General features: G+C 41.2%; 1 protein-coding gene across 1 annotated transcript; it reads left to right on the top strand.

The window, feature by feature from the left end:
* The first annotated feature begins 1,007 nt into the window (after positions 1-1,007).
* slc22a21 (solute carrier family 22 member 21) lies at positions 1,008-9,901 on the top strand. The gene is made up of 10 exons (XM_067491360.1): positions 1,008-2,101; positions 2,682-2,785; positions 3,243-3,397; positions 3,505-3,676; positions 3,867-3,993; positions 6,035-6,132; positions 7,885-8,099; positions 8,243-8,425; positions 8,670-8,805; positions 9,315-9,901. The coding sequence occupies exons 1-10, from the start codon at positions 1,703-1,705 to the stop codon at positions 9,370-9,372; spliced, it is 1,647 nt and encodes a 548-aa protein (XP_067347461.1). The 5' UTR covers positions 1,008-1,702; the 3' UTR covers positions 9,373-9,901.
* The last annotated feature ends 28 nt before the right edge of the window (positions 9,902-9,929 follow it).

Here is a 9,929-nt window from a genome sequence, read left to right as displayed (position 1 = left end):
GCCATGAAGAACATCACAAGCCCTAAGAATTAGCAAATTGCCATTCATACCATTCATCTATTTTATGTTATTTAACTGTTGTTGCAGTGTTTTGTATTTAATTATTCATTTATCTGTTTCTGCTGAACAGAGGAGCACTAAGCTAAGCTAACTGGCTAATTAGATTTCCCAAAATCCGAAACTGTCTCACTAAAACATAGGTCAACGGTTAAATTTAAACAATGATTTTTTTTTATTAATTGCTATACTTTATTTTCCTATACTATATATTGTTTTGTTTTAATTTTTAATGTTTTAATGTTTAATTTTGAAATATAAACTTAAATCCTACCTCTTGCATCTGGCTATTAATATAAACATTTTATTTTCATCATATACACACATATTATATATATATATATTATACATATAAGCTTGTGCAAAAGTGTTGATTCTGTTTTATGTTTTAAGTTGTTTTACTGTCACTTACTGTGTCTCATTATCAGCTTGTCAGTCACTTTTGAAGCACTTTGACCTGCATAAGCAGCTACAAAACGTTCTGTACTAACCAAGTTTTATTACCTTTAGCACCGTAAACATACAATAGTCTGCATCTCTACACGGAGCCTGCTTTTGATTTTTTTATCTAAAGTATATTTGTAGGGCAAGACACAGCATTTTTTGGAGGACTGCACTTGGCCTTTATGTGCCAGTACTTTCTGTACCATCACGCTCTCACCAGCTTTGTACCAAGTTACTGAGGAAATTAAGATTCTTTCCTGTCACAGAGAGGTGCTGCATAAATGATTAAAAGTGCCTGCTATTCAGTGACGAGGAGCCAGGATGCACCACAGCTGTAACAAAGAAATGTGCTTTGTATTCTGACCTTGGACCAAATGAAATGTTCACTGCAGAGATAAAAGAGTGCAGAGTGCATGTGGATCTTCCCTGGGGAAGTACAAAGTAGGGAATGTACAAAATCATAAGTTACTGGTATGCACAAGCTTGAGCTTGAGTCCTTCTCTCTGTCTGGCAGAGAACCGTATTTACCAACACAGGAATTTGCATTGGGATGCTCGGATACAGCTGCGCCTCCAGCTGGAGCTGAATGGTCCTAAACCAGTTTACAGGAGAGGAGGCTGTATGTCGATTTCATTTATTTTTACAGAATGTGGCAGAGGTGAAACCATGGGGCAGCTGTTTAGCTGCTGTCATTTTATTAGGTTGTCAAAAAAGGGGAATTACAATAAAGAAAGCAAAATGCCAATGACGTCATGCATCATAAGCCTTATCTGGTTTGTTTCCAAAGTAGTTACTTCAAGATGCAGGATTTTCCTCTCGTGATAATTAATTTTGCATCTGCTATAAACTAAAAGAAAATCATCACTTTAGGCAGATTGTAAGTAAGAGGAGCAGATTCTCTTTTTCCATGTATATAAAAATATATTCCCACAGGTAGGTGACAGGTAGATTGGCCTGTGAGCTCAGTTAATCATTGAATCTGGGGGGAGTGACTGCAGACGTCCTGTGTTCTGGTTTAATCCGCATTTGGATCACGGATTGTTCACTGAGAACACAGCAATCAAAAATTTGTGCAAAACAACAGGGTGGCCGGTGGGATGGTTTTAAAGCTAAAACAAAAGCCACTGCCTCCGAAATGCCCGCGGCAAAGACCCGCGTCTCTTGGTAACTGTGCCGCAGGCTGCAGCAGCCACACACCGAGATGACCGACTATGAGGCATCAACCGCCTTCCTCGGCGAATGGGGACGTTTCCAGCAGCAGGCGTTTGTCCTGCTCTGTCTGAGCATCGTCCCCAACGGTCTCACCGGCATGTCCGTCGTGTTTCTCGCCGACACGCCGCCGCACCGCTGCCTCGTTCCGGCGCACGTCAACCTCAGCGCCGCATGGAGGAACAGCAGCATCCCCCTGGAGAGAGACGCCAACAGCGGCGCTCTGGAGCCCAGCAGGTGCTCCAGGTACAAACTGGACGATATGCTGAGGTTCTCGGACAGTGCGTTGCTGCCCGGAGTTGACGTGAACCTTTCTAATGTGGCCCAAGAAGCCTGTGTGGACGGGTGGGAGTATGACCGCAGCGTGTACACTTCTACCATAGTGTCTGAGGTTTGTGGACCTGCAGCTGTTTCCATGACGAGGAAGGCCAGGGATGCGATGACGCATCTGTTTAATCAGAACTTACTGAGATTCACGCAGCATAAAGTCACTGAAACTTGAAAATAGGTGACACGCACATGTATAATGAATGTACTGCAAAACTAGATTTCACGCTGGTGTCACAATACATTTCAATATGTTCTCTGAATATGCAAACATGCAGAAATCTTTACAGAGTTGGTTTATTCCCTGGAAACTGCCGTTTTCAGATATTTATTCACCCTTATGAAATTCATATTAAGATAAACCTTTAAAAAATGTCATTATCCAACGTGCACTATACGATTAAACGTACTGTGAAGACCATCACAGTGACACTTTAATGGATCCCGTACATGTATTTGGGCTTGAGTGAGACGTCAGCTCATAAAACTATAATACAAAAATAATCAGTATAAGTGCAACAGAATTTAGTATAAAGTTTTGCTTTTAGATACTATTTTAAATATGTTGCTCGAGTATTTTTCGTGCTATTGAATCTGCACTTCTTTAACCTGCTCTAACGAATACTTCATGTGCACATTTCCAGTGGGACCTGGTGTGTGATGACAGGTGGAAGACCCCGCTGACCTCTTCTCTCTTCTTCTGTGGAGTTCTCACCGGCTCCTTCCTTTCAGGACAGCTCTCTGACAGGTGCAAACACGCCTCGACAGTAGTTTCCCCATCAACAAGTGCATACGTAAACTAGGCTACAGCAACAAGTCTCTGACGCTGTCGGGGCAAAACTCACATCGACATCCTGCAGCAGGTCTAACCAACTAATGCATACAGTATGAAGGTGGAATAAACACATAGTCTTTATAAACTGGCTCAAACATTTTTAAAAGGCCACAATGGTTGAGTTTTGACTAGAGGAGCAGACGTTGAGAAGAATGCCTGAGGTGAAACCAAAACAATGAGCAAATGAGCCAAATTACTGCAGCCTTACTGCCCTGCAGTAAGGCTGCAGGTCACATGCAGGTCACATGCAGGTCACATAATTCTCAGTGGGTTCATCAATAAAAGCCAACCTCAGTCTCAAGCAGCTGCAGTATAGAAACAAACATAAGCCAATCACAGTGGCATGAGCTAAACCTTATTTCCTATCCAGGTATGGGAGGAAAATTGTGTTGTTCATCACCATGGCAGTGCAGACACTGTTCACCTTCATCCAGGTTTTTTCTCCATCCTGGGCTGCGTTCTGTGCCGTGTTCTTTGTCGTCGGCATGGGGCATATCTCCAACTATGTGGCTGCATTCGTGTTGGGTACTTGTATTTGCATCTTCTCGCTGATTCTCATATTTATTTATTTTTTTAACCCATTCATCAGAAACAAAAAAAAAGTAAATCCATTACTTTTCCTTGCGCTATAGGAACGGAGATATTAGGTCCACGTGTTCGGACCATTTTCTCCACCGCAGGCGTGAGTCTGTTCTTTGCTGTGGGCTACATGTTCCTGCCCCTGTTTGCCTTCTTCATCAGAGACTGGAGGATGCTTCTCCTTGGTCTCACCCTGCCTGGTGTCCTCTGTATGCCCCTCTGGTGGTAGGTAGATGTGTGTCCTGTCAAACTGTTTCTGTAGTACGTCTTTGTTTTGTCTTCAATTCACAACCTAATGAATAAAACAATTAGGAAAATCCCGCCCCCAAATGCTGCAGAACATATTTCCCACTATTGCAGAGGACTGAAGATGTCTCTATCCCTCTCTGTGCACCCCTGTTATGTAATGAGGCAGGTACATCCCAGAATCTCCTCGTTGGCTGCTCTCTCAGGGAAGAGTCCAAGAAGCTGAGGCCATAGTGAAAGATGCTGCTAAGAAGAACAAGGTCGAACCTCCATCTGTCATCTTCAGTCCTTTGCAGGTGAGAACTCGATAAAAAAGGGGCTTACGGAAGATCGTAACGCCAAGGTGCTTCCCTAACTGCACCAATGTTGCATTTGTACAGCATTTTAGACGACAGGAAATTATGACATGCAATTATTTCAGCACATTTTCTGCAAAAGTTCCGCACAGAGAACTAACAAAAAGTGTGCGGTGAGGTTCCCCCACACTACAACAAGCGCAGTGCAGTGATAGCTATAGTATAGCTTTTTCTTTCTGTAAGTCATGCGTCATCATTCGCTGCTGATGGGGACCCGTTAAATGTATCAGGTGCCCTATAGATTTGCCGTCCCTGTCTCTCAGAAAGCCTGGGTCCGCCACGGGTTTCGGCGAAAAAAAAAAAAAGGTTTTGAAAATAATAACTCATTTACAGACGAAGCTGTCAAATATTCCACTTAAGGTTATCGACAAAATACAGATGAAAATCTCTGGTTTATGTTACATGTTACAGTCTATTATATGTCTATGTCTAATTATTCACAAATACGATTTAATTTGTGCTAATGTTAATTACAAGCTTTCTAAAGCATTGAAAGACTAATGAACAACACATTTTGTTGATTATTCTACTGAGTACACAACACTTGTGCAACCTTATAACCCTTTATACCTAAGCCATTAACCTGATTTTGCATCATCTTGGTCTTGTGTATCCGTTTTCTTGTAGCTTTTTTACATGAGAAGGGTGGCGGAGAGTAAAACCTTTAGGGTTCACTGATCTATGTAGTGTAATAATTCACACGTCTACAAATCAGTGGACACTAGCAGATAAAGACTTTGCCAAGACACCTGACAGATGACCCTGTGTTACTGGAGCAGTCTGGCAAAACGTCCAACGCACAATCGTAAAACAGTCCCTTCAGTAATCATTGTTTTTTGTTACCCTGCTGCGTCTTACTTACTATAACTATGAAAATCCATTTGTTGCACATGTCACTCATCCATCTACACCTGACCTTTGAAATGTGAACTTTCCTCCACAAACGACACAGCCCCATTTGTGACCTCTCTTCTGGGTAGCAGCATTCTTATCCGGCACTCCCCTAAAAAAAACACAATGGCCCCCTCTGCATGAGGTGCCACTTGTTAAATCATTATGTGTTTGAATAACAGCTGCTTTACAAAAATGACTTACCCAGCTACACGCTGTTTGATCCTTGATTGGCAGCAAGAGGTCCTGGGTTTGAATCCCAGGTGATCCCCCTGTATGATATTATGGCTGAGTCAAACACAAACTTAAAAATGGGCCCGACAACTAAGTAGCCTTTCACTGCATTAAGGTTCACAAACATATATCAAGGGCACAGTATATGTCCATGTCCTAAATATTAGTCACTTAAAGTTACAGCTAATTGTTTTCCATTAGAGGCATTTAAAGGGCTTGGACACACCAAGCTGACTGTCAACCATTGGGAGGTGTCCGCTCGCCTATTGTTTGCGGTGTGTCCTGCATCACTGTGGCTAGTCCGACTCCCTCTGTGACTTTCTGCTCAATTCGACATGTTGAATCTCACGCCGTGGGGCTGTTGGTGAAGGACACCACTCCGATTGGCTGAAAACATAGCAAATCAGTGCTCGAGAATTGACTACGGTCTCAACAAAGCCAGCCGAACTTGTCCTGTTTTGACATCTTAGGAGACATATTCTCGATAAAAAGTAATGAGCCAGAGCGATGTGAAAACGGTAAGACAATGCTGCATTGTGTGCAGTTTGTAAATTTCTCTTCCTGACTTGATGCAGCAGGTCTTGGTCGGGCCTGGTTCTTTGGCTCCAGAGTCCTAGTGTTTGATAAATTGCAAAAGTTAATAATTAGATAAATGTGAATGGGACTAAGGGATAAAACAAGTCCTTCTGCTCCCTAGTTTCAATAAGTATTTTCGTGTTCGGCCACTATATGTGTGGACACGTGCACACGCGTGGGTTCACCCAGTGAGTAGCCGTGCATTAAAAAGTGATGCTCAGAAGAAATCATCTTCAAACGCAGAGCTGTTTGTTTTTCCACGTGCTCTGCTGCCCCACAGAAAGAACTTCAGTCTGACGAGATGAAGACTTACAACATCTGTGACCTGCTACGTACCCGAAACATCCGCTGGATCTCTGTCACGCTGTGGCTGGTGTGGTGAGTCCCCGGTGTCCAATCCGACCTCCACATTCAGTACACTGACCCTGCACAAACAAAAGGAAACATGCGTATTATTTACACACAGTTACACACACATTCATACTGTACAGCCACAGGTTCAGCCTGCCGTTGCATCCCCTCCGCCACATCTTAGACCATTTCACTAACGACAAATAATGACCTGTCGGGTGCTGTGAAACCTTAACGATCAAAATCAAGAGTTATGTAACTGCACCGCATGACTTTTCCTTGTGCTTACTTCCTTGGTGAGTCTGAAAACACATTCAGTGTGATTTTGGTTTGAGTTAAAAACAGCTTCATTCAGCCTTGCTTGAAAAAAAGAAAAAAAAATGTTACGGCTAAAGCAAAGCAGCTGAGCAAACTCTAAGCTGCAGGTCATTTTTCTTCAAAAAAAAGCCTCAATTTTTTGATCTAATGTCCGTCAACAGTACAAGTAGCTGCCTTATTACTCCACATTCTGCCTCGTGCACTAATAACAGTTTCATTATGATCATGTCTCCGTTCTGTATCGGTTTATCTTTTATTTACTCCATCGGCATCTTGTTTGACAGCGATGGGCCGAAAAAAACTTCATCAAAATGTTTTGTTGTCATTGGCATTGTTCTTTGTGGGTAACTATTCAGCAATAGTCCCCAAATCTTTTCCCCTTCTGTTCCCTCTTCTTACGTATCAAGGACACAAAACCTTTTGCATCACTTTTAATTGTGAAATGTAGTTGCAGTTTTCTTCATTCTTCACATTAATGCAAGCTCGGTCACGAAGCAGTACAGTGTAAAACATAAGAATAAAAATCTTCTCATGAAGAATCTTCTCTTGTTAAGTACATGTATATGTATGTATGATTCATTCATTAAAGTTAATTCAAATCTTTTAACTTTAAATAATAAGTTGAATGAATGAAAATGCTGAATGCATTATTTGAGAGTTCAAATTCTCCACAGACACTTGTTTTTTGTATTGTGAAGAAATTAGTCGTGATGGAAATGGGAAACGTTCTCTTTAAAATATGTTAAATTAAGTGATGGTTGCTCGTATAAAGCTCACCATGATCAAGGTTAGTGTTGAATTCTGCCCCCAACTCTGTACATTTAGAGTTTACCAAAGTTTGTGGGAGTGAACACAGGTTCTACCATTAAAACGGAGCAGTTGCTAGTCTCTCTAGGATCAGCTTGGTTAAATAAAATATAAATTTAAAAAAAGGAAGAAAATTGAAATGTCAAATGAAAGCAAATCAAAGCTTTTACGAGCTATTCATAAACGACTGAACAGTTGAGTCAACTAAATCTTTTAAATTTAATGAACTTGGTTTTTTCAAGTCCAGTAAACTTAAGTGAAGTAGTTTTTACAATTTTAACACGAATAAAACCACCTTACTTAGTCATTGATAACTTCAACTCACTTAACTTGATTTACATTTCTAGGTTAAACCAGTTGAAAGTGTTCTACAGTGTACAGCCACCGACATTTGCATACGCCATCATACTTCATACACGGCAGAATTATCAGCAAACAGCTGACTAACCTTAGCATCAATATTAATGGATCCAGTCTTCATTAAGCACCACATACTGCTTTTTCTGAATTACACTATTTGACTAATTCACCCTGGCACTATTTTGGGTTTACATATATGTACATTCATTGCAAAAGTTGACAAAGTAATTAAAACGGCTGCCGTGTCATTTGGCTGTACAGGGTAGTGAACCTGTGTAACAATTATCCCCCCAGGAACACGATCACCATCGCCTACTTTGCTCTGTCCCTGAACACGGCGAACCTTCACGGTGACGCGTACTTCAACTGCTTCCTGTCGGCTGTGGTGGAGCTGCCGGCCTACATGTTGTCATGGGCTATGTTTCGCTGGTGTTCTCGACGACTGAGTCTCTTTTCAACCCTTTTCCTGGGAGGCATGTTCCTGCTCTTCATACAGCTCATACCAGCAGGTGTGAGCCTCCAGTGTGCATCATTTCTCAAGCTAATTCCTTTCCTGCAAGATCGAATCATGTCATCATTTTATAAAGGTAGCATTCTAACTCAAGATGTTCTTCTTAAATCAATTTTTTATTTATTTTTTTATTCCCTGTAGACCTGAATTCTCTCGCCATAACCCTGGAGATGATTGGAAAGTTTGCAGTGACAACAGCATTTGCTATCGTGTACGCCTACACAGCTGAACTCTACCCGACGGTGCTGAGGAACACAGCTCTTGGCACCTGCTCCATGGCTTCCAGAATAGGCAGCATCATTGCTCCATACTTCATTTACTTAAGTAAGACAGCAGTTGCACAGCTGTGGAAACAGGTGCTCTGCAATTTTCATTTTCCACCTTTTTCATTACTTAATTACATTAAAGCAACGATAAAAAAAACAACAAAAAACTTTAAAGTGTAGAAGTTTTTCTGAGGTTCCTTGACTGAATCAGTGATTTCGCCCTTTATTCCTAACTGCTATGGTGCCATTGTGGCCGAAGCTGCCTTTCATCCTCTCCTCCTTTGATGTCCCCCCGCCCACAGGAAACTACTCCATTTCACTGCCCTACATCCTCATGGGATGCCTCACAGCTCTGCTGGGGTTGCTGAGCCTCCTGCTGCCTGAGACCTTTGGAATGCCTCTGCCGGAAACAATCAGTCACATGCAGCACTTCCCCGGGTAAGAAATACACCTCCCAGTCGTGACACTTCCTACAGACCAGAGCTGTAACAGTTGGATGGTTTTTTTGTAGTTTCCAGTGTTTAGCTTATGGTAATGTGGTGATGTGTAGAGCAACACAGACAATCAGGTTGACCAAAGCAGATTAAAAACACATATCTGTCGTTTTTAAAATGATACAGGATGTGAGGAAAGTGCAGGTTCAGCTTTCTCTTTACCACTGTGACTCAACAAACACTGGTTTCTTCAGCTTAAACCTCACCGAACTTGAACACCACATACCATTATTCAAGTTTAATTATTGGTTGAAATGAACAGATTTCAAATTTACTTTACTGAAACTCAAAGAGGTGTGTATTCAATAAATGGCAGGGCCCCACTCACAATAGGTAGAGGTAAAAGTATATGGCATTAGAAAGCATGTCTGCCTACTTCACCCGCAGGCTGGGAAGCACTGCTCTGTTTCTGAATTATTTCTTTAATGACACTATTATTTTTTTTTACTCCAGATGTTGTCGGAAGACACTTTACAAAGTCACACACGTAGAAGAGGAAACCAACGCTTAAAGGAAGTCTCCAGCTGTCTCTTGAACACAGAGTAGTACTAATACCTGGATAAATGTCACGTCACTCTCGGACTGTTATTTTGACCCCATTTTTTGACTTCACGGTAACAAATAACACGGCGGTTATTGAACCTATGTAACAGTGCCTTAAAATATCTCCACTAAACACACATGTTCTCTGAAGCATCAAAATCCTGTCTGTGGACTGCATTGGATGTTACTGTGGTAAAGGATGAAGATAGTGTAACTTACAGAGAACATACAGAGCATAGATAAGTTTTAATATTCGGACACCAAAATAATCAGAAACTAGCAACATTTAGGGTTTTTTTTGATGTGTTTTTAAAATTTCACATTGAGGATGTGCATATAAAACAGTTTCTATTCAATATTGTGTATGTCTTTGATGCAATTTAACAATCAGAGTAACTTTTAAAGCAGAAAGCTTAGAACAGTGTAAGTAAGGCAATAACTTGATAATGTGAAACTAAGTGGAATATTTAATTAAAATAATTAATGGCTTAATACCACTTCTATGTTGTTTAACTGGACTCCTTT

The sequence above is a fragment of the Channa argus genome, chromosome 22, assembly GCF_033026475.1.
Source record: "Channa argus isolate prfri chromosome 22, Channa argus male v1.0, whole genome shotgun sequence".
NCBI lineage: Eukaryota > Metazoa > Chordata > Actinopteri > Anabantiformes > Channidae > Channa > Channa argus.
Note: the sequence above shows the minus strand (reverse complement) of the source record. Positions and strands in the feature narration are given on the sequence as shown.

What these genes read in the sequence shown, in the direction of transcription:
- slc22a21 (XM_067491360.1), top strand. Translation starts at nt 1,703, where the DNA reads ATGACCGACTATGAGGCATCAACCGCCTTCCTCGGCGAATGGGGACGT. An exon ending in TGTGGCTGCATTCGTGTTGG is followed by an intron (nt 3,398 to 3,504) that starts GTACTTGTATTT and finishes CTTGCGCTATAG; the next exon opens with GAACGGAGATATTAGGTCCA. An exon ending in TCATCTTCAGTCCTTTGCAG is followed by an intron (nt 3,994 to 6,034) that starts GTGAGAACTCGA and finishes GCTGCCCCACAG; the next exon opens with AAAGAACTTCAGTCTGACGA.